This window comes from Hyalella azteca, unplaced genomic scaffold, assembly GCF_000764305.2.
Source record: "Hyalella azteca isolate HAZT.00-mixed unplaced genomic scaffold, Hazt_2.0.2 contig6945, whole genome shotgun sequence".
Classification (NCBI taxonomy): domain Eukaryota; kingdom Metazoa; phylum Arthropoda; class Malacostraca; order Amphipoda; family Hyalellidae; genus Hyalella; species Hyalella azteca.
In genome coordinates, this window is record NW_025937084.1 from 84,602 (window position 1) to 109,784 (window position 25,183).

Sequence of the window (25,183 nt, forward strand, 5' to 3'; positions counted from 1 at the left end):
ATGCTTCAAGCAAACCGCATGACCGGGCACCCATTGGCGTCTTAATTAAAATGCGGTTAAATTAATTTTAATTAAGACGCGGTGGCGTCTTAATTAAAATGGCGTCTTATTGTCTTAATGATATTTTTAATTCTTCTTTCGATCTCTTTCTTGGTTCAAGTTTAGGATTATTAAGAAATTAAATGGCTTGCATCATAACAGGTGCAGATTTCTGGGACATAGCAGTGTCGTTACAAATTTTTAGACTTTATTCCCTGCTTTTTACTCTACCGTAAACACGCTACTCACGTAGCCATGAATTTCTATGCATCAAATACATGACTTATGAAAGAAAAGCTCATGTTGATGATAGAACAGCAAGCACATAAATAATTCGCGAAAATATCTGAAATAAGAAAAACGTGGTCCAAATTTGAATCTAGGCAGTTGGTATCGTAAATATAGAACCTTGACTCAGTGATATAACATGAGTCAGGTTCATTCAGCTCGCTTGCTTGGCTATATCCATGCATGCATGCGAGCTGATACGGTGGCTGCGCCTTGCTTATGCAGTGCCTTATTGAGCCCCTGCTCCAGGCTATAGCCTTGCAACTTGCGAGCTTTCGTGTGCTAGGCTAACAATTTTAGATAATCAATTCAATGAATAATTACTTTGTTGATACTCAACTTAACCTAAATTTCCGTAAATAAGTGGCAATGCCAAAGCAGGGTTATTTTAATCTACCAATAATATATTTATCGTGCATTGAACGACGGGTAAGAAACATATATGTCATCATATTAAAACATTTCATGGTAACTATTCTATAATGTTGCTATGCAACTAAAATTTTACTGCAGCTCAGAGGTACAATTTTCCTTCTGAAAATAAATTGCTTGATAAACTTTTCATTTCATGCGGGCATTAAAAAGTGAATGTGATATGCATGACGCATCCTAACAACAGTTTGCACTGATCTGCGTTAAGTTGAATACAGATACAACTTATTGTAAAATGAATAAAAATCACTTGATTTCACATATTTATGACAGTTGATTAGCAGTTATTAATTAATATTCATAATCCTTCCTAGGAGTACCTACAAATAGACAGAGAATAAATATTTTTGAATATATTCTAAAATATATTTTCTAATGGATTTAAAGTATATTTTATTTACGAATGTAGAGATTGCGTTTGAAAATTAATGTTGCAGCAGTAAATAGGTAGCATATTACACTTGGTTTCCTAATATTTATGATAAATAATAGATTATCTGATAGTAATATATTATTAGTAAAATGTTTAAAAAACGGGATACCCAGGAGACCAGAGTGGAGGAGCTGCCAAGGACGTGAGTTGAATTCATATACTTTAGAATTATATTCGCGAAAATAATTATTTTTTCCCGAATGACTTCGATGATTTAATCCGAGAAATACGTGCATGAGAAATATTGCTACCGCAACATTTGCAAAAATTGGCGTTCAATTAATAAAATGAAATAATAACAATTGGATTAATCTAATATATGATGTTTTATTATGATATTATAATGTTACAGTGGAGCACTCAACGTCAAGACGATCGATGGCGGCTACTTGGGTCCCGGCGCTGAAGACGACCCCTTCTCTTACAGGAGCAAAGTAATCATGAGTATCATTAATTTATAGCAGACTTAAATGAGAGTTTCTCGTGACATTTTTTAATATGTAAACATAAGAAACGTTATTCATATTTAGTCATTGCTTAAAATTTATAAAATTTAAAATTTATAAATGGTACGTGGCCATTCAAAGAATGCCAAATCTTCTCAGTCATCGCGGATTTTAGTTTCGTGGTCCCTGGATAAATTTATGTTTTTCTAACATAGCATCCATAAGATTATGTGTTACATATATCTTTTGAAAACATATTGAAGACGATTCTAGAGTTGACAGTTTACATGAAATTTATTTCTGTCACTCAGCCCGTGTTGCGAGGACAAAACTAGAACAAATTATTGATGAAACTATTTGACTATCATCGTCACAGGAATTATATAAAGCAGTTTTTGCGAATAAAATCGTACTTGGCAATGAAAGTCTAATACGAAAATCATTTAACAATGTCGCGCACTTTCATCTTGATGGCAACACTATAAATTCGTTAAAGTAAAATACTAATTTTTCTTCTTGATTCCCTTACATCACCCCAAACTTGATTTCCATGTTTAATTGCACTAATCCATATCCAAAAATCTAATGTCATCTCTGAATTTAAAATTAGATCTTTGGTTTTTCTTCATATTTTCTCTTCAGCGAGACAAGCGACGTCGGTCGTCAACTCTGAGCAACATGAATGCGGGCACGGATGCCTGGGGCGACGACGGAGCCTCAAGCGTCACCTCGGCCGACGACAACGTTAAGAGGGAGAAGTGTTGTAACCCGGACTATGGCATGTCAGTACCGTTCTTATGTCATCTGCTACTTGATTCTGTCAGGAAAATTATTAATTAAAGCTGATTCTTACAAATCATGACCTGCAGAAGTGCTGTAACCCGGATTATGGCATGGCAGTACCGTTCTTATGTCTTCTGCTCCTTGATTATGTCAGGAAAATTATTAATCTAAGCTGATTCTTACAAATCATGACCTGCAGAAGTGCTGTAACCCGGACCATGGCGTGTCAGTACCGTTCTTATGTCATCTGCTCGTTGGTTCTGTCAGGAAAATTATGAATTAACATTGAATATCTAAAGCTGATGTAAATTATCAACTGTTGTTAGTCCTATGGCATGAAACTCTTAAAGTATAATAGCAGAGCTATCAACAGATAAATGGCATTTGTTGTTGAAATAGCTCAACAGTATACACAAGGAATTAATGCATTCAAAACGAAATATGCAGTTTTTAACTCTCAATGGTGTTTAATAAGTGCACACTTGCATTAAACTAAAAAAATATCATTGCCCAAACGCAAAAAAATATTAACACCACGAACATAAAGAGAACAATGAAGCGGGAAATATTACAAGCGTATTTATTCCGTCCCATGCAGATGCGGTGGTTGCTGCTACCCTTTTTCATGCCTCGGCTTCAGCAACAACCAGGGCCTGATCCTGATGGCCATCGGCTTGCTGACCATCTTAGCTGGCCTCATCGTAGGCTTCGTGCTGCTAATGACCAGTGGTAAGATTTATTGAAATAGTTTTGAAATTAAATGAAATTGTTATCATAAACCTGAAAATAATTATTAATTTCGTAACATATTAAACAAAATGCTAAAGGTGTTCGTATTTCAACCAAAACCTCTTATCTTCTTTTTCAAAACGCATTTTGAATCAAATCCAATTACTGCTTTGCTCTCTAACTATAAAGAAATCTGTTTAAAGCATTAGTAAATTTAAATAAAGTTAGTGCTTTAAGTACAATTTTTTTATCATGCGCCTTTATTGCTGTTTTTTCAATGAAACTTTAGCGAATTGATCGATGCTGTGGCGGATACGATGGCAGTCAATAATGTCCAAAAAATAGCAAACACATTTAAAACATTATTAAATTACTCAAGTTTAAAGTTGTACAGGTTAGAAGCAATCCTGCACGTCTAAATTTTTGATCACTTATTAACAAAATCATGGATGATTTCATCCATGATGAGTAATCATAATCCGACGATTTCTTACTTTGCTTACGTGTTCTGTTTGCAGTCTTGAACAACCGCCGGATCTGCTACACACCCGAGTGTGTTGTTGCGGGTAAGTCCTGATAACAAGGATTTTATCACTCATGTTATATATTGTGTGGGTCCACTTTGTTTTGTCATAAGGTTGGAACGCAGCATGAAGAATAAGAGAAGGTCGATTTAAGCGTGACGGACGTGTATTAGCAAGTCGAAAACCTGAGAATATTATTATAAAAACTATAACGAACATTGTAGGCTATTGATCAGGTCATAAATGACAGTGTAATTACAATATAATCAACTGAAAGCCGAAATGAGCGCAGAGTTAACTAGTATGTCCCCTGATTTTTTATTTTGCTTTTCAGCCATTGTCATTTGCCAAATAAAAAATTTCTCCCTTTCTAACACGCAATACCACAAGGATATTTCAAACGTTATTATTACTTATACTGGTGAAATTGTTTAATATTCTCATCGACATGTGTTTATCCTTGTAAACTCACGTACCAATTGTTAATGTCAGCTGGCGAGATGATCACAGCGATGGACCGCAGCGTGGACCCGTGCGACGACTTCTACGAGTTCGCGTGTGGCGGGTGGAAGAGACACAATCCTGTGCCTGCAGGCTCCATGGGGTGGGACTCCTTCTCCATCAACGCTGCCACCACCTACTTCTCCATTAAAGGTTTTATGTGTTAATTATATCGTATTGGAACTGAGGGAATTTTGGAATGATGAAACTATCAGTTCGACGTTGTGGTGCACAGTCCAAATCAACGCTGCCACCACGTACTTCTCCATTAAAGGTTTTACGCGTTAATTTGTCGTTTATGAATTGAGTGAAATTTGGATTCTGCTGTAACCATCATTTCGACGTTGTGGGGCACAGTCCAAATCAACGCTGCTAAAACATACTTCTCTCTTAAAGATTTTTTATGTACATTTGTTTTCTATGAACTGGGTTAATGCAGCAATGATGCTGTAATTATCAGTTTCGTATTGCTGAACTCATTTAAAATTAACTCTGCTGCCGAAAAGTTCTTAAAATTGTTGCAAGTGATGCTGTCGCATAAGTACCGAGAATGGTTAATGAGGCTGTAATGCCTCTTTCCATGCTGTGAAATGTTGTCTCATTAACGAAGCCATACACATCATATACATATGTAAGATTGTACATGAGCTGCACTGTATTTTTTATCTCGGACTACAATGAGCTTCTTGATATTTGTCTCATTTCAAAAGGTCAAATTCAAAAAGGTCATGACAAATAGCGTAATCAAATGCATTTATCATGTAAGCGGTTATTGAACAGTCTTACAGTTTTTATCCATTTGGTTCATAGTTTGTCATGTCTTTGTTGTAATATATGAGCGATAACACAGAAATATGTTATAATGAGTTGATAACAAGACACGGTTTCCAGGGATCCTAACTATTGCCCACAAGCTAACGGTCAAGTAGAAATGACAATTCCATATTTCAAACTATTTTAATTCCATGAAGATTTTATGCTCGTTATTTAGTTTTCCGGAATTATCAGATGGCAGTGTTCTTGGTCTCATTCTTTTTATGTAAACTATTATTAAATTTTAACGAATATTTGATGATCGATGACAAAAAAAACTTTCTGAGCTTAAGTTTCGTGAACTATCTCGTCACTTTCGGTGCCTAATGTATAATTTTGTGTAAAAGTGTTTACAAATTTTGTACCTTAGGGATCAGCAATCAAGTAAAGGCGACGACATCTCAACCGAGCGATGATTGAAATTTCATTTTAAACGGAAAAATTTACCAGATTGCTTTCATTATAGATTCGAGACCGAAGATAAAAATATTTACTTATGAATTAAACTTAGTTTAAAATCATGAAAATAAAATAAATCCTTTTATTACACCTCCGACTTTTGTTCAATGTCTTTGTTTTTACGATAAATTTTATTGAAAAAAAAAAATTTAAAATTTAAAACCTGAGGGATAATCTTTGTTTTAATTTGGGATCAATTTTCGTCGAACAAACCTGATAGATTCCATAAGGAAATATGACGTGTTGTATCGACATCATCATCACATTTATTACAAATAATTCTATAACACCTGCAGGAGACCCTGCCACATTGGTTTAAATTTGAGGAATAATGCAAAGTTTCTTGTTTTGAATTTATGTTTTATTGCTGATTGCTCACCTACAGAACTTTTGGAAGCAGAATCAACGGTAGAAGAACCTGAATTCGTGACTAAAACTAAAAATTTCTACAGAGCTTGCGCCAATGAAAGTAAGTGTATTTTTATTTTATTCTAAACTAATTTTATATTAAACAATGAAAAAGTTAAGTAAAATTCTAAGAAAAGCTTTATGATAATTAATTTCCGATTGAAACTATTTAATAACCAACCTGAAATTAAATCTTTCATGACCAGTTTTAAATGTTTTTTATTGAGCTCGAATCGAATTGATATCAAAACTGCTTGGAATTTTGTTATCATTTGCTTTCATTTCATATTTGAAAAAGTTTAAGATTGCAATTTTGTTAATTTGATATCTATAGCGGCATGGGAGATTACTGGGGTAGAGCCTCTCTTATACGAACTGGGCAAAGCTGGCGGCTTCCCTCTGATCAACTCGTCGTGGTCACCTGACTCGTTCGACTGGCTGGACAGTGTTATTCTTACCAGAGTGTTGTACGCTGCCGACTACATCCTCAGCATTGGGGTGTCGTACGACTCAAAGAACAGCTCCAACAATGTCATTCATGTAATGAATTATTTTTATTATTGATATATTGTTTTGAAGTTTCTTAGTTTCTAATATTCATTGTGGTTAAATTCTAGATAACTTGAGAGTTTATTGTATTTCATAAATGATTCGATAAATGGTTTATTCTGGAAATTTCTTAAATCGAATATAGCAGAAGGTGACGATTATATTTTATATATTCCAATAGAGCCGAAAATATGGCTCCCTTACTTGTGAACTTGGGAGCAACAAAACTGAAGTTTCAGTTGAAAAATTACAGTTAAGATTGATTCTGACTCTTTACATTAATTGTTCACTTGACGCCAATTCGTTTCCTGTTGTCTACGTCAGTTGGGAGAAGGCTACCTACCTTCGCCTCGGGAATATATTTTATCGAACGAGACTCGATACCGAAACATGGAACTACAACGAATATTTTCGTTAGCTAACACATTAGGCAACGCCATGCCTGGCACTGCAGGACTCAACCAGAGTTCCGTGGAGCCGGTGTTACTAAACGTCTCTGATATCAATTCAAATAATTCCACAACAATAACAACGAGCGCTCCTGTTCAGACGGAGCTGCCATTATCAACCGAGCCTGTCACTACCACGTCTCCAAACTCAAGAAAAATGAACCCGCGTGAAATGCAAGACGAGGAAGATGAAGTTCTCAAGCTCTTCCTCGAGACGTCAAAACACAATAAAAAGATGCAAGTGGAGCGCAGTGGAGCCATCATTACTCTGGACGGAATAGCCACTGATATTAGCAGAGTGAAACTGCCACCCGTTGCTAGGGATGAAGAACAAAGTGCGAGTGCAGCTACACAAGCGAGAGCTCAAGAAATGCAGAGTGACAACATTACTGCACTTTATGACTTCATCTACAAACTGGCAAAGGTTAGTCTTCTTGCAGCGATTAACACGCGTTTTGTGTTTTCTTTATTGAGACTATTCGCTTAGTATCATGTTCACTATATTCTTCAAGTGCAAGTAATTTAAATGAGATCGCTAACGATGAGCAACTTCATTCCTAAGAACAAACGTCCCAAACATTGTTTTATGTTGATGCATGTCAGAAATGTAATTAAAATATTTATAAAATTTCAGTTAACCAAAGGAGGAGCGGACCTCAACGATCTGTACGCACAGTACAACCCCATGACCATTGAGGAACTTCAGAGGAAAACTGATGCGATGGGCAACTCAGCTGCCAAGGTAATCTCTTTGAGTTGGGCATTAGGATAATCAATTATGTTCGCTATTTCAGAAATTGAGAAAATATTAAAATTAAAAGTATAACAGTCTATAAGAAGTTGTGTAATAATATATCTATCATCATAATCATATTCTGCTATTAAAAAATTGACTGAGTGAAGTCTTATCTCAATTAACATACTGATAATTATAATAAATATTGTAGCAATGATTCAGCTGATGATCATTAAAAAACATTATAGTTTCATCGAGCACTCAGAAACTCTAAAAAGAAAAGAGGTAACTAAAAAATGGTATCAATTACCGTAGATTTTTTTCATTCTATGCCAGGGGCCACTGCATTTGTATCTCAATGCAATTCTTGATGCCGTAAAGAAAAAATATTTTGCCTAGAATATTGAAGCTTTTGAAATAGCTGAAAATTTTTGACTACGTCAGCCAATCACTGACGGTTTTTCAAGTTAATGCCACCAATCGCAGGCGAGGAATCAAACGCTACGTGTACTTAAATTTCACGTGTCATTAAGCGAGTTATGGAAGTACGGCTCCTGATCGGCTTGTGGGAAGTTAGTGAAGAAATACTTCAACTTTCTCGTAATTTCTTTCAAGGTTAACTGGCTGTCGCTCTTCAATAAGATATTCGGAGTTGCCAACATCACAGTGACCGCCAAGGAGAGGATAATCGTCACTAATCCTGACTACATCTATGGCGTCTTGAAGCTCATAAAAGTGACTCCTAAGCATGTGATCGGTGAGATTATAAAGCATGGGATAAGTGAGAGATTATAATTAAAGCACGGGATTAGTTAGAGATTATAGAGCACGGGATAAGGGAAAGTTTATAATTAAAGCACGGGAATAGATAGAGATTATAAAGCACGGGATAAGGGAAAGTTTATAATTAAAGCACGGGAATAGATAGAGATTATAAATCACGGGATAAGTGAGAGATTATAATTAAAGCACGGGATTAGTTAGAGATTATAAGACAGTGGATGGGAGAGAAAGAATAAAACCCGTGATTAATGACAGTGAATAAAACATGAAATATGTGAGATATTATAAAACGGAAGATGGACGAAATATTATGAAACACGGGAACTTTAGGAGCTTATAAAACACGCCTGGGTGTAAGCGTGTAAATCAAGAAATTAATTTGTATAGGCTAATAACACGCGGATGAGAGAGACAGAGATTATGAAAAATGGTAGAAAAATGAAAAAATGAATAGCAAAAAAAATGAAAAAATGAATAAAAAATGGAAAAAATTAAAAAAATACAGAACACAAAACGAGGGTATGACGAGAGATTGCAAAACGCGTTATAGGAGCAAGAATGTGCAACACAACGGATTGCATGGTGGAAGCTCATACCTAATAAGGTTTGTTGGTTAATTTACTTGATAACTAGTAAAATTAATTATTTTCACTTGGCAAAGTGCAAAAGAAACTAAAAATTTAAGTGGAAAAATCGGTTCCAGTATTCAAGTTTCAATAAGTAAAAAAAGCCTCCATATAGTCACTAAATCTTGACACTACGATAGGCTAGCATTAATTATGTTTTCATTGCATTCTTTTAATCTTACTTACCTGTATTCGCGTGAGCAGGAATTGAAAATGCAACTAAAAAATATATTTACTCGATATCGTTAGAATAGATTGTTCACTGGTTATATTGTAATTAATGTCAAATTGAGACATTAATTACAAACACTTTGGGTAAAACTTTGACCTATAATAAATTTAGTCACTCTATCATATTAAATTGTTTATTAGATTACGCATGAGATTAGATTACCATATCCTCCACAAAGCGCAAAATGAAAATTATGTGCCGTAAATAAATTATTTGAAACAATAATTGATGTAAACCTCCTGTAGGAAAAATGTAATTTTAAATACATCAAATGCGAATCAAAGGCATTCATGACTTTTTTTTAGCTTTTTGTTAACCCTCAGCGAACTTCCTGAGCTACATGCTGGCGCTGAACCTGGGCGAGGAGTCGGACGCTGGCTTCCAGGGAGCAATCCATTCATCCTTCCCAGTGTCTCAGAGGAACTCTAGGACTCGGTGAGACCTAAGACCTTAAATCCTCCTTAACAAAAGTAAGGATAAATTAAGAATAAGCCACTAAATTAAGATAAAGCCACTGACAGAGAGTGTGATAGTAAATAATTTTTCGGTTATTTGTTGATGGACTGACACGGCATGCGGAAACTGTTTTCCAAGCAAAACAATAATGGTGATAATTTTTTATACGAAGATAAATTTATGTTTGGCGGTTGAATGACTTTTTTCTAAATTCATTTGGATGAGTCAAATGTATGTATTCTATGATGCTGCATAATCCAAGTTACACCCTTTGTTCAAATGTCTATAGCAATTAGCATTGTATTTGTTTTATTAAACAATTTAGAATGATTGGCAGGCATAAATATACACATTGAAATTATGTACATGAAATTCGGTGTAGTAACATTATTTCTGAACATCATATTAATATATTTTTCATATTTTTTAAATCTCTGACAAATTGTTTTAATCTTGGGCAGGCATATTGGAAGGCAAGAAATAAGGCCGTAAGTATCAGAAGTTAATATAGTCTTTAATTTCTGATTAAGCTTAATTAAGTGCAAGCATACCTATTTTTCCGCTGTGAAAATTATATAAAAACGCAGTCTTGAACAAAATATCTATTTCTCTAATTTATTTTTTCCCTCCTGCCTATAAAAGAAAATTTTATTAAACATTTGCTCAGATTATTCGACGGTTCCAGACGAGAAGTGAATTCAAGATAGAACGTTTTTGAACTGGGTGGCTTGAGTTATTTTTAAGTACCAATAAATTGATAATATAATTGAAGAAGGTCGGATTGTTTTACAGGTGGTACGACTGCGCCTCTAAAGCCAACTCTCTCATCACAGAGGCCGTCTCATACCTCTACTTGAAGCAATATTTCTTGCCCGCCACGAGAGAAAAGGCGAGACATTATTTCTCTAGTCCAGCAAATTATGATACTTTATCCCTTCTTTATTTCGTAGCTGGAAAGCCCTTGAGATCGTCGTCAAAATTCAATAATGTGATGATGGGGCGATTTTGGGGAATTTTCCCCGATTTATTTCGTTGGATTCGAAATCGTTTATGCATTTGAACTTCCAATTTTTAGATATTTCCTATTTATATTGTGACAAGAGATATTGAAAATTATTTTTCCTACTGTTGAAGATATGTTTTTCTTGAAACCGTGCATAATGAACTTTCGGCAGGCGGCAGAGATGATGTCAGATGTCCACGACGCGTTCAGGTCTTTGCTCAAGGACAACACTTGGATGGATGATGAGACTAAAAAAGACGGACTCCGGAAAGTCGACGATATGGTTCAACTTGTGGGCTCCGGCAAGAACACAACCAACGTCACGGCGCTGATCGAGCTGTACAAAGACGTTAGTATCCCGAGTTATTTCTCCGACAGTGCAAAAAAAAATAAAATACAAAATATCAAAAATAAATAAAAAAAATATCGACCAAATAAATTAGCTGTATGTGAAACACTTTTGCTAATTTTATTTTTAGAAAATTACAGTAGAGACCTGAGTTTTTAACTTCACAGCTTGCATCACGAAGTACACACAATTTAGATTTAAAACTGATACTTTTCAATCTAAAATAATTCTGGTTCTTCCCACAGTTGCCCGACTTCGGAGACAATCACTTCGAGAACATCCTGATGATCGCCCGCTATCTGAGCGTCGGGTCCCTGGCTTACCTCAGGGACAGTCCCAGCAGAGAGGCGTGAGCATGGTTGAATTAATACAATGAATTAATGTAATGTATTAATGTAAAATGTAATACAATGTATTAATTTAACCATGGGCGTCAGTTTCACCGCACATTTAAGTATAATGCCGTAGTAATGAAGGGAAAATTCATACTTATTGAGTCAGGGGATCATATTAATATAATTTTAACTACGAAAATTAGTTTGTTCAGTGAGTTAGTGCAAAAAATTCTGTCAATGATACACCTTGATTTTTCAATTTGCTTTCACTTGCGAAGAGCCTTCGAAATTTGTATTTTGAGGCTAAATTAAATGAAGTGAAATTGACACAAATTTTCAGTTTTACTTTCAATTGCGTTAAATAATTATTTTTACAAACGTGTCAACAGAATTCTCGGTAATTCGTTAATAAATGAATTATTAATTATTCCTTAATAAATTTTACTTGGTGTAGTCAATATCGTTAATTAAAGCCTTACGTGTGTTCTCAGTTTCGGCATGAGTCCTGTAGCCATCAACGCAGCCTACAGTTTTGGCCAGAATGCCATGAGTGAGTAGATTTACTCATGAATAAAATATTTTCTGACGGATAAACCATTTAATCTTTTATTTACGATGCGAGCTTTTCTTGACAACCTCGGAGTCAAATCTTAATTAATCGAGCATGACTGTTTTATTTCGCGAACAAAATTTTTTCAAAGCATAAAATGTGCAAAAAAATCCATACGTTATGTACATGGAAAACGTGGTGCCTGCGTTAAGCTGTTCCATATAGACTTTTTTCGTCGATGTTTGGCAGGAAAGAGTAATTAATTTTAGTTTACTGAGAAATATAAGCTAAATTACTGAGCGAAAATTAACGAAGCAGATTAATATGTAAATCTTTTCCTTAGAATGTCTGCTAAATATTTTTATTTACAAAAAATTCGATTTTATTCCAGTTATCCCTGCCGGAATTCTTCAGCCGCCGTTTTATCGAAGAAATACGTTCACGTAAGCAATGTTTTATAAGTAAATTAATTTTTGATAATCATAATAGTTAACTTGCAATTATAATATAAAATGATCTTGATTATAGATTTTAACGGAACGTGGGGACAATAAAAAATCGAGGTTCATTGAAATGACAACTATATATGATATTTTGTCCATCTCAGAATGTTGCTAAATAACTTCAAACCATATTACGGCAAATTATTAAATTGGAAATCTATTTTCAAAAAATGGTTCATTAATTTTCTTGAATCTAAATAACGGTAGAGCCCTGAACTACGGAGCAATTGGTGTTGTCATCGGGCACGAAGTGTCCCATGGATTCGATAATTCGGGTGAGCTAATATTACAACACTTCTCTTTAACTTCAATTCTTGTTTGTCTGTCTGTCTGTCTGTCTGCTACAAATCTTATAATCAAAATTTAACTCACTTCTACTTATCCTATCTATATGAAATTTTGCACACTTGCATAAAGTTGGAGACAATGCATGAATCAATTGACAGAATAAATAATTTTATAAATTAAAAATTGTTTTCACTATTAAAAAATTGAAATATAATTTCGTCTGCTACAAATCTTATAATCCATATATGACACAATTTGACCTGTCCAATTGATCTGAAATTTTGCACAATTGCATAAAGTCAGAGACAATGCATGAATTAATTGACAGAATAAATAATTTTGAAAATTTACAAAATTTTGATAGCATAAAAAATTTTTGAAAAATAATTGTTTTTAATATTTGAAAATAGAATTAGAAATTCATTGTAAATGTGTAACATCCAAGACACTGGATTGTTCAGAAGTGTTGTCTTTAAAAAGTAATTTTTAAATATATATTATTGTATAATTAATTTAATTAATAATTTAAGAGAGCTTAATATTGTGTGATTAATTAATAATTTATATGAGCCAAGTATTGTGTAGGTAAGTAAATTAATCTAAATGGGTTTATTATCAGGATTAGTGAGTGCGTTACTATCGGGAAGGGAGTTTTTAATTTATGTTTTTATAATAATTTTATTATATTTGCATCTATATTACACTGGCTTACAAAGTGCGTAGAATTCTTTTATGTATGTAATTTTTCATTGTACGGATAATAAATGCAATTTAAAGAGTACATTTTAGAATTGTATCTTATGAGGTGATTCATTTTGGTCAGTAAATAGTGACTCCATCACCAGTACTCTCAAATATTGTTTCTCTAATGTTGATCAAGACAAATAAAGCTTTGTTGTTCTAATACCAGTAATGATTACATTGTAAAATTTTTCTATTAGTTGAATCTTATCTTAGTGTTCAGGTTATCCGTTGATTTATACGATACTTTTCTGATGACGTTCCCCAGGCAAAGAAGTCGATGCTCAAGGCAACCTGCGGCCATGGTGGTCTGAATCTTCGCTCAAAACCTACTCGGCAAAAGCCAAGTGTTTCTCTGATCAGTACAGTCAGTACCCACTGGAAACTGACCTTCAGGGCGAAGAGATTGCTTTGATGGGCTATAAGGTAGACGGCAACGCTACGCTTGGGGAGAATATTGCTGACAACGGGGGTGGGTGTTTGGTTTGAAGAAATATTGTACAATTTATTGTACAAGTCGCAATATTTGGAAATTGTTCAACACATAATATATTGATAGAGTACAATATTAAAATATCCCTAAATCATCCATATATTATCTGTATAAAATTTTCTGTATAAAGCTTGTTGAAGTTAAGTAAACTTTTACAAATAGCAGACGAGTATGTTAAAGGATGTCGTCATAGCTATAAAATCGTTGAATAATTTTTCCGTGAATAATTTATGAGATAAAACAGCGTTCTCCGTCCTAATGCACTGGCGAGTTGGTGACCGAGTGTTAATTGTTATATCCAGGCATCCAGGCCGCATACAAAGCTTACCAGAGGCGCGTTGCCTTGACTCGTGAGTACTACAAACTACCGGGGCTGGAGGAGTACAGCAACGAGCAGCTCTTCTTCATCAGCTTCGGCCAGGTAGAAGATGCGGCACTCAATGATTAATGTGGACATACAGGAGACAGACCAGTGGTCGGGTGGTAGAAGATGCGGCACTCAATGATTAATGTGGACATACAGGAGACAGACCAGGGGTTGGGTGGTAGAAGCTGCGGCACTCGATGATTAATGTGCTTATACAGGAGACAGACCAGGGGCGGGTGGTAGATTGGTTGAAGCTGCGGCACTCGGTGATTAATGTGGACATACAGGAGACAGACCAGGGGTCGCGTAGTAGAAGCTGCGGCACTCGATGATTATTGTACTCGAACAGAAGGAAGAACATGGGTTGCACGATAAATGCTGAAACAATTGTCGCCATTAATGCGATGGTTGTTAACTCTTGTTTCAGTTCTTGGATTGATATAATTTTTAAAAAATTGCAAACTAATAGGATTTGATTGAGGGTAAATATCCAGAATTTTTTATTATCAATTCATCTTCATTATTCAACTAACATTCGTAAATGCTGGATACAGCATATGAAATTAATTAAATTAATGCGTATCATATATGAGCTAGCTATATTGGGTCTAATTTTTAATTTGACATTCAAGATGAAGTAGATCCTCAGTATTTACTAAAAACGAATTTCATATGCTGCTGAGTACAGATGTGGTGCACAAGCTTCACCCTTCAAGGGCTGAAAGGGGCCATCTTGGTAGGACCTCATGCCCCGGGACCCATGAGGGTGAAGGGAACCTTTCACAACACCCAGCAGATGAGGGATGCCTTCAACTGCCCTAGGTAACTCAGGGTTTTTTGTTACTCTTCGATGCTCTAATTAGGATATTTTCTCAAATGTTTGGTCGTATTTTGGAAGAAAACATAGTATAATTCCAATTGCCGTATTTCAAAAAATTATTTCTGCTTTATTTCCATTCAAAACTTGCCTGTTGGTTCTTGATATAAATATCATCCTTTTGTGAAAAACATTGCCCATACTAAGTCGATTTCTCGCGAGGGCTGTGTTACTCACCTCCTCAAAAGTAGCGAATAACTGCGAGATAAAAATTTTTTATTTTTTTTTATTTTAACATTTTTCTACGAGATATTTTCTCTTGTTTCATTCTTATTTTGGATTTTAATTCAACTTGAAATGACTTATTAATTATTTGAATTTATTTCCCCTTTTCAGTAAATCCGAAAATGAAAATCAGCAAACTTGTCGAGTTTGGTGAGAGTGGAAGTTATTTTTGCCAACGATTCTCTTTGTCTCCATGACAACAATAGCAGCTATATGGAAAAGCCTTGAAATGAATTCGCATTCAAGCTCTGAAGCTTCGAAGTTTTTGGACGTCCAATGATAACTGCCTCTGTAAGAGTCGTGAAAAAAGCGCAATCGTCAAGCCAAAATCAAGTAAACATTCAAAAAGTATAACCACGGAATTTAGAGTTGAGCTTTAACATTGCGTTGTCCAATACTTTGATTCACTAAGCGACTAACGTTGAAAAATTGTTTTAACTCGTGTATGGCTTGTATCGACTATAGAGATTTTAAAGGTACAACACATCAGTGATAGATCACATTTATTCTGTGTGCCGGTGGAATCTCAGACGAAGGTGCTTAATTATTCATGTCAAATAACCCTAAATACCAGATGCCTAATTTTATTGAGCATTTTTATTGTACATCGCTATGTACATTAGATTCTCGAGAAAAACTATTTCAGTTACTTTACGTTTGACGTAGAGTAATGGTCATCTATACAAGAAGAATCAACTTCCAAGTTATTATCTCATTAAGTTCTAGTTATTATCTCATTACATCCTAATTATTATCTCATTAGGCGTATAATTATGCCAGTTTAACTGCCCGTTTCTAATGGGTTTTGCTGTAACTCACGGCTAGTTTATTTGGATCGCCGAGAAAGAGTATTTCATTAACTAGAATTCATTCTGTATTAGACGTTGAAAATTTTTTTTTACTATTAAGGGTTAGTTATTGCATTTGATAAGAGATTAAGTATTTATTTAATGCCAAATTAACTCGACGTACCGAAATATTACAGACTTTAATCTTCACATTGACGAGAGATAAGGAATGAATGATCTAATATATTCTTATAACCAGCTTGTGTAAATTATAAATAAATACCTTATTCCGTTTAATTTATTTACCTGCTAACATAAATAGGTACGACAACCGCTCAGAATTGCACCTAATCATTTTATTATCATTAAAAAAATAATTAAAGCTAAAAATGTAATAATGTTTTAGTAGAAATCGATTGGTCGAATGGTGGTCAGAAGAACTAAAGCTATACCGCTGTTGAATTCTTGAATTACGAGGCATTTAGTCAAGAACTTGTCCGTTGGGGCCGATAATTGGATGCATCTGTTGGCAGCAGACACCTCCGTCCAAAACTCCAGCTGGGATGATGCAATCCTGGGCAAAAAAGTTTATCAATACATTGTTAAGCCTTAATTTCCCGATATTAACAAAGTATTCAGATAACAATTAAAGAGAGTGCGAGGGTTTAAAACTTTTCATACCAAAATCATTGTTTTTTTGAAAAAGATTAATTTATAAAATACGTATTAAAGTAGAAAACAAACACATAATTGGTGATTAGTGTAACAATAAGCTGCAGTCTCTTCACCAGCCTTAACGTTAAAAATGTTAAGTAATAAATATCCAACGAAAGCCAGTTACCAGTAATGGAACTTGAGGCGCGTCGGGCCACACTGCTTGCAGTTGGGCAGGGTCCATGATGATGAAGCCGTTGAATGGGTTGCATTGGAACCGAGGAACACAGAAAGTTCCAGCACTGCAGCTTCCGGCGAGGAGAGGAGTCCCTCCCATGCCCATCATCCCAGCCATCATGCCGGCCATGCTAGAATGAAGCACCACACAATGTGAGAAAATCTTTCAGATTTTTTAGTTATTATTAAAGAGTAATTATAATCTCTATAATTCGAAACAAAAAAATAAGCGATGGCTCTGTGGATGGCTCTGAAACTGTTACAATAGAGGTGCGCATAAAATTGCATTAATTACCTTGGGTTCAGCGCACTTCCAGCAGCCGTTAGCTGTCCTCCGCTGGGTTGGTTGTAGCTACCGCTCCCGCCACTCGGAACTCTTCCAGGGAATCCAGAACTTCCTTGTTGTGCAAAGCTACCCGATGATCCAGCGCCTCCAAATGATCCTGGGCTAGCAGGTGATCCTGGACTTCCTGATGAGCTTGGATATCCATAGTTTCCATTAGATCCGGAGCTTCCGGGTGATGATGGAAAACTTCCTCCCGATACGGGGCTTCCGGAAAACCCTGGGGTCCCAAGCGAGCCTGGTTGTGAGTAGCTACCTCCAGGCAAACTTGATCCAGAACTTACAGATGATCCTTTCTGGGCGTGGCTACCTCCTGAAAATCTGTTGCTTCCAGATGAAAGCGAAGAACCGAAGCTGCCAGACAAACCTGGGCTGCTTTGGGAACCTGGCTGTGAGTAGCCTCCTCCAGTTGACCCAGTTGGTCCGAAAGAACCGGAAGATCCTAAACTACTTTGATGAGTTCCTGAGCTTCCTTGTGTTACTGAAGGACCAATGTTTCCAGATGAAGTTGGAGATCCGAAGTTATTTGGTGATACGAAGCTTCCTGATGATCCTTTCCCACCTGAAAAGCCTTGACTTCCATGAGATCCCGACGGCGAGTAGCTGCCGCCGGTTGTTCCCGACGATTGGAAACCACCTGCAGAACTTGGAATTCCGAAGCTTCCTGATGGACTAGGCTTACCAGGTCTGAGTAAACTTGTTCCTGGAGAACTCAAAGAACCGAAACTTCCTGAAGAGCTAATGCCTCCTTGGATGGAACTATCAAACACAGATCCTGGCTTCCCTGCTGTTCCAGTCTGCGAGTATCCTCCACCAACTTGAGAGTCGACTTTTTGATTTCCTACCCCTAGACCTAGATTATTGGCAAAGTGACCGCTTGAAGAAGTTGAGTGGGATCCAACACTATCAACAGGGCGGGATTGTGACCCCACACTCCCGAACGCACCACCTGATGGAGAGACATCTTCGTTAAATATTATAGGCCTTGACTCTTTTACAGCTGACGTTTCTCCAAACTGGGAGTTCAGAGTAGATGTAGAGTGTGTATGAGTGGATGATTGCGAAGAGGCACCCGAATGAGGTCGATTACCTGCTCCAGGGTGAAAAACTTCATTCAGGCTGCCAATCAATGCATCTTGGTCTAACAAATTCGGTTTTGACGGTTTATTTAGTTGCGTTGGTTGGTCTCGCACTGGAGGTAAATATCCTCCTTCCAGAACTGGAATATTCCCTGGGACATTGGTGTTTGTATGTGATGGAGTTACAGCATTTGTGCTAGTTAGTACATTGTTTGATCCTGATAGCTGATCATGAGTGATGCCACTCGGTAACGGTGTGCCGAGAGCAGTGTGTTCAAAATTATCTTGATTTGAGTAAGCCGAATTATTTTGTTCTACTGTCCCTGAATACTGTGACTGAAAACTTGAACTTGCTGTGTTGGTTTCGAATAACGTTGAGGGTTTTGAATCGACTCCTGGAACAATATTACTGACATCATGCGAAGAGTCACCAACGAGCAGAGGTTTAGTTAGGCCGACGGAGCCATGGTGAGCAGCTTTATCTTTGTCATGAATACTCGACCCACTTTGTCCGTGGATGTCTGTTGAAACCGAGTGCGTTTCGGCGTTTGAGGACAGTGGGCTGTTATAGTCAACGGTTGCATCTAATTTCACTCCGGTAGTTTCAAATGGTCGAGATGTGTCAACCAGAGAAGTAGAGCTTGAACCTGAGTGGGATTGTCCATTCTCATGAGACTTCAGTTTTTCATCATGACTAGAACTGATTGGCTCAGGAAATGTTGTCGGAAAGTCGCCTCGCGTGGCTTCGTTTTTATAATGATCTGTGATATCAGTTGAGCTGGCATGTGTGTTGGTGTCCGATGTGAGGGTATGTGTCTGTTCGTATGGGGGTAAATACTCATTGATGCCTTGAGGCAGAGAATGATGCAAAGATGCTCCTAAATCAGAGCTGGAAGCATGAGTGCTTAGTGAAGATTGGATTGGTTTCGATTGGAACCTTGTCTTAGAATTGGATATTTTGCTATCAAATGAGATATGGTCCCCTTCTACGGTTGATGAATGAATGGGGGAAACAGGATTCAACGGGACCTGTAAATTGCCTTCAAATTTTTGAGAAGCTATCGCTGACGATGATAGGTCTGTGCCGAAGGTATCGACTTCAAAATTATCCAGTCCAGCCTCATGGTGAGTTTCATCTGATTTAGTTGGGTGCAAGGAAATACCAGGCTGACTAATATCAAAATTCGACTTGCTAGACTGATCATAAACAGATTCTGCATGCGTAGATGAATGAGACGTAGACGAAGAGAACGAGGAGATGCTACTGTGAGCATCAGGAGCAGAAGTAGATTTCGAATCAAATGAAGCTGAAGCAACATGCCCACCAGTATTCGAAAGGAAAGATCCAGTATTCGAAAAAGAGCTAAGATTAATGACGGAAGAATGATCAGCATTATGCGATGGAACTTGCTTGTTTATAGCAGAATGAGAAGAGGGAAATGCATTCAAAGATGGATTATTTGAACCTTGATTTGACGGTAAGTTCAAATCTTGACCTGTATGGGCTAAATTACTATCAGATACTGAAGAAGAAACACCAGATGAAGCCAAGAAACCATTACCTTTATTTAAAGTTTCGAAATTTTGATGATTTTGACGTTGATTGCTTAACGAGGAGTGAGCATCAGAATTAAGAGAATAGGAGCCTTGAGGTGCAACAATGTTTTCTGCCGCAGAAACAGCTGAAGGTGAAGGAGCATTAGAAGATTTGCTAGGAGACGAGAACTCTTGAGTAGACAGTGAGCCATGATCGGCTGGAGAGGCGACGACTCCAGAGGCAGGCTTCTCAGCATTCAAATGAGATACGCCAGAGTCGCCGCTGCGTAAGAAGTCGGGCGCAACGGCTGATGCGGTATTTACAGCAAGCGAGCCTTGATTTGAGTGCAAGTCAATATCAACGTTAGATTCAGACGAACCGAATTGCTGGGAAGTCAGGGTAGATATTACCCCTGGTACTGTGTAACCTGGCGTTACTCCACAGCACACCATGTCACCCCCACAGCTCTGCAGGTTGTTCTGCAAAGCAAAAAAGTTGTCTATGTTACTGCGATGTGGAGACTGCAATGAACTAAAAATCTAACTCGTAACACCTGCAGAAATAATTTGTCAGTGTATTACTGAATGAGCGTAACTATGCAAGAAGACTCAAAGTACCAAATTTAGTATTGTAAAATTAGGCAGATTTGATTTTCATCCGCGACTCAGCAATGGATATCTAATTCCCCAAAAAATAAATGTAAACTGTATACTAATTTGAGCTCAAAAGAATATACAAAAAAATAAAATATTCCAGAGTAACGATCATTAAATATTTAAGCTCACTTGACCAAAAGGTTTTCGCTTGGTCTTGTCAATGATGCCGGTGCCGTCGATGATGACCTGACCGCCCCTGCAGAGCTGCCAGTGGACACACACGAAGTCTGGAGGACAGATGCCCATCGGCCCGACGATGTCGTTGCTGACGGGCCCTTGACTGACACCAGGGAAGGAGCCAGGGAACTTGGTGCCTGAGGTCGGCCGCCCTCCGACGCTGCCAGAGATCGGTCGGCTCCCGAAGCTGCCTGTTGCAACACTACCGCCACCAGAGGCTTGGCCTCCAACTGACGGGGCTCGGCTGCCGGCCCCAACGAATGGATTGTTACTCTGCCACCAATAGCCACCAGATCCTCCCGCTGAAACTACCTTCTTATTTCCGATGATCGGATTCTTATTTCCGCCAAATCCTGGAAGAACATTTTTTTAAACTTTAATTAACGATATATGCGCACATTCGTGGAAAAGCTAATTAGGAATATATTAGTTTGCGATTTGATTAGAGTATTCACGAAACACCAAGCTAGAAATTAAAATTTTTTGCTGAATCATGAATTTCATTGATGCATAGAAATATAACGGCATTTATAAATATAATTTCATACAATAATTACTTCCACAGAAAGATTTATTAAAAATTCACTTAACCAATAATCTATACTTCGTATCCATACTAAGTTGGACTAAAATATTTTATACGACGATAAATTAACAAACTGCAGCTAATTTCTTGCAATACACTAATTATTTGACTGCAAGACTTAAATAATGTAAGACTGACCGGGAGCAGGGACCCCTCCTGCACACCCCCAGCTGCCAGGGCTGCAGCCCCCCACATTCCTGGCCTGCCCCCCACCCCCGCCGCCCCCGTAGCCCACCGCTGACGTCACCAGCAGCGCTGCCACGCACACGCGCATCTCAAGCGGACAAAAAGAAGCGAACTAAAATCGCGTCACGGGAAAATTAAGTCACGTCGCGACAAACTAAAGTCAAGCCTTGCCATATTTAAGTCACATTTCCGAAAAAAAATTCACGCTTTTACAAAATTATGCCATATTGTCGAAAATTAAATCTCGAAACAACAAACTAAAGTCATGTTGCGGAAATAAATCTGGCCGTGACAAATTATACTATCTGTGAATAAATATCGTTAAACTAAACTAAAGGTACATCCCGGAAATATAAATCACACCGCTACAAACGCCGCAGTTGACTAAGGCTCGGTACTGCGACTGTACGTATTCAGTTCCTAAATGACACCGGCGTAGCTGTGATGCAACGATCGTTTTAATTAAACATAACTTTGAAATGCTTGTTAACTAAATTGACTTGACTACTACACACATACACTAAAGATTTAATAGAAGCTTCATCTCAGCGTTAATTAATATTATAGTCCGAATTAATTTAATATAGTTCTTAGTTGTCATAACAATTGCGCTGCAATGTTGTAGATGGTACGGGATCAAGGGATTGTTGATAGAGGGATTTTAAAATACAGTGATTATTTTTGCTGAACAACTTGGGGTTGACATGCTATTTTACGCTAAAAATGTTTATTAACTGAATTTAGTACTGAAAGGTTTTTAGTTTTTCACTGGCTAAATTGATTTTTCATGTAAGTTGGTCAACACACTCAATGTGACGAGATTCTTTTGAGATTTACTCACCATTTTCACAGCTGTAATTTTTTGCAGTACAATCTGTGAAAACCGCTCTGCCAGCACAACGATTTCTGGAAGGGACGAAAAAGTATTATAATATGGATTAAGTTTATTCAAGTCTACTTGCACAGAAAGATGCCTGTTCTTGTTCTTAAAAGTTAGGCAATTAAAATTTATTGTGACATGGAATGTTCAAATTGGTGTCGAGGTTTAGTCACGTTTAAAACGCTGGTGTTTTGATATCTTGCACAGACCTCTTCGTGGTTGGAGGAAACCAAGATAAATAAATAGACATTTTCTCATTTGTTGCATAAAGTTATGTTATTGCTGGTTCTTAAGTTGTTTATTTTGAGTCTAGTATGATTTATGTTTAAATAATGTTAAGCTTCAGACTATGCGAAGACAATCTCCGAAGCCTCCGTGCCGGGCTCGAGTGGATCACGCTCTTGCCGGCGTTGCAGTCTCTGTAATTTTTCACAACTCTAATTAGTTATGGCTGTACATCGAGTAACTAATCCCAATTTTCATTGGGACTAGTCCATGTCATTTTCTTTAACAGAATTTAAAGAAACAGACCATGATTGTTGTTAGCTTACTTTATTTAGTTCGACGCTGGTGGATGTTCTCCGCAGCGAAAAAATAGAACCTTTTAAATCTTCGATCAAGCGGAGTGCCTACAACCTACAACACCCCAACTTCCACTGACTGAACTTGCATTGCGCATCTCCTTTTATACCTACCCGAGTTCTTGGTGTTGCAAGCGCCGGGCTGAGGCGGTGCCTGAACGCATCAGCTGCAGCAACTGCAGCACAAATCCTCCCGCATCGGCTAAGGATATAGCGGCCCTCTGAACTCTCGGGTCAAGCATCAGCCGACAGGGCAAACAGGATGTCAATGCTAGCATTTCGAGTACAAATTAAAAAACCTTTGTGTTGTTGGACCAGATGGTCTTTGAGGAACTCCATTTAAACATATTTTGCTAAAGGAGCCGGATGTGCACAAAATCTTGCATATACTCGTATTTGTCGAAGCATGTGTGTGAGTTTGAAGCTGGGCATCGCAAATATATAGGAGATATTCGCGAGCGTATTTTTCCATCGGAGAAAAATTAATTAAAATGCAAAGCTATGGCTACTACTGATTCTTTAATATTTATCTTATATTTTGAGTGATGTACATGAAACTTCAATTTATGACTTTTGAGTATTAATTTCAAAATTCCGAGTTTCATGTTTCGATATTCGCATGCGCACCGCAGGGCGGCGCTGGTGCCGGTATCCGGCTGAAGTTTCCCCGAGATGTAATCGCAAATCTGGATGGTTTTTACGCGGGTTTCTCGGAGCAAAGTTTCCAACCTTTGTTTCAAGCTCACGCTTGCAATGTAAGGGTTTTGTGAATAGTTTTGAGCCGATTTATCTTCGCTTTTTCACGTTAATCGTGCAGGGTTTCTTTCTAGTTTTAGGACGGGAATTTAATGAATACGACTTTTTCATTTTACTATATAGTCTATAACGAAACTATTATTGTAATATATATTACATTTTTATGCATAAAATTTTGAATGCATACTTGCAGGAAACATTTTTAAAGCGGTTATAGGAAGGTAAAATGCATGGGGTGAGATCTGATTTACATATTTTCAATTTCATCTTGTCTCTTAGATTATATTTATATGTGATTTATCATTACAATTAAATTTTGCTTAAAACGAATCGCGATTAGAATCCAAAAAATATTTCGATTTACAAACTGGCCTTAAATAATTTTTAAGAAAAGAATTGTTCTGCGATTAAAGACACGAGCCATAAACCTTCATAGATTGCAAAAAGGTTCGTTAGACATTCATTTGAACGTAATTCTTTTAAATTGCACCATCATTGGACAAATCATTACCCAGGTTTATAACACAAGATGTTTCCAAGTTAACTCTAATTTAAACGGCCTATTCGGCTGTTGAATTATTCACAATGAGTTGATAATCATTCCCTTGTTGTCGGCAGAAATATCTAGGACTGGTCGTTTAAAAAGCGTTGGAACAGTTCGCGATGGAAATGGCTGAATATTACCCTTCGTATGACCGTTATTCGGCGCTGGCTTGTTCCTATGATTTAATCTCGTTAAAACGCTGCCCTTACATAGAAGATAATTAGGAGAATTGCTTGGCAAACTCGTACGATCTTTTAGCCAGGTATCTTCTCAAAGGTATGAATGCTCATTGACCATTGATTAAACTGAACACAAGTCGTTATTGCAAGCATTGTAGTCTCTTAACAAGGCCCCTACCTACAGCACTCACGTTAAAACGTGACCGCTTTGTTCGGCGTTCACGTCAAGAATGACAAGCAAATAAATAATGAACGAGTCATAAATAGCCAGTCTGGAAGAGCTCAAAGGATACTGGTTACGTTTAAATTATATGAGCATAATTCATTCTAAATTTGCATAATAAATGATTTTTATTCAAGCTCTATAACCTTATGGAAAATTATTGTACGTGATAGAATGAACTACATAATTCCGAAATGAAAAATACTGAAATTGTATTTCGTCCATTTATTATGTCTGGACTATACGATGTATTCACAGCACATGATTTTTTTCGAAACCCAAAGAGATGGGGAAAATTATTGGGAACACTTGAGTTATTTGTGTGCAATATTTTTGGACACAAATTTCCAACATTGCTGT

The 25,183-nt window shown here is 37.0% G+C and overlaps 2 protein-coding genes across 3 annotated transcripts; one reads left to right on the forward strand and one right to left on the reverse strand.

The window, feature by feature from the left end:
* The first annotated feature begins 1,141 nt into the window (after positions 1-1,141).
* LOC108675037 (endothelin-converting enzyme 1) lies at positions 1,142-16,495 on the forward strand. The gene is made up of 23 exons (XM_018163025.2): positions 1,142-1,334; positions 1,545-1,626; positions 2,281-2,420; positions 3,020-3,150; positions 3,669-3,716; positions 4,167-4,328; positions 5,833-5,916; positions 6,190-6,395; positions 6,729-7,277; positions 7,488-7,595; positions 8,205-8,346; positions 9,554-9,665; positions 10,148-10,174; positions 10,479-10,575; positions 10,862-11,038; positions 11,284-11,387; positions 11,865-11,923; positions 12,315-12,366; positions 12,634-12,701; positions 13,724-13,927; positions 14,251-14,369; positions 15,004-15,137; positions 15,529-16,495. The coding sequence occupies exons 1-23, from the start codon at positions 1,282-1,284 to the stop codon at positions 15,569-15,571; spliced, it is 2,901 nt and encodes a 966-aa protein (XP_018018514.1). The 5' UTR covers positions 1,142-1,281; the 3' UTR covers positions 15,572-16,495.
* On the reverse strand, positions 16,346-23,185 carry LOC108675049 (loricrin). 2 transcript variants are annotated; one of them, XM_047881067.1, is made up of 8 exons: positions 23,092-23,185; positions 22,502-22,566; positions 21,613-21,748; positions 20,841-21,241; positions 20,435-20,534; positions 17,392-18,388; positions 17,047-17,227; positions 16,346-16,779 (listed from the first exon to the last, which is right to left on the reverse strand). In XM_047881067.1, the coding sequence occupies exons 2-8, from the start codon at positions 22,502-22,504 to the stop codon at positions 16,687-16,689; spliced, it is 1,911 nt and encodes a 636-aa protein (XP_047737023.1). In that variant the 5' UTR covers positions 22,505-22,566; positions 23,092-23,185; the 3' UTR covers positions 16,346-16,686. The 2 variants fall into 2 exon arrangements, with proteins under 2 accessions (XP_047737023.1, XP_018018524.2); XM_018163035.2 differs by having other exon boundaries at positions 20,081-20,534.
* Positions 23,186-25,183: the final 1,998 nt, after the last annotated feature.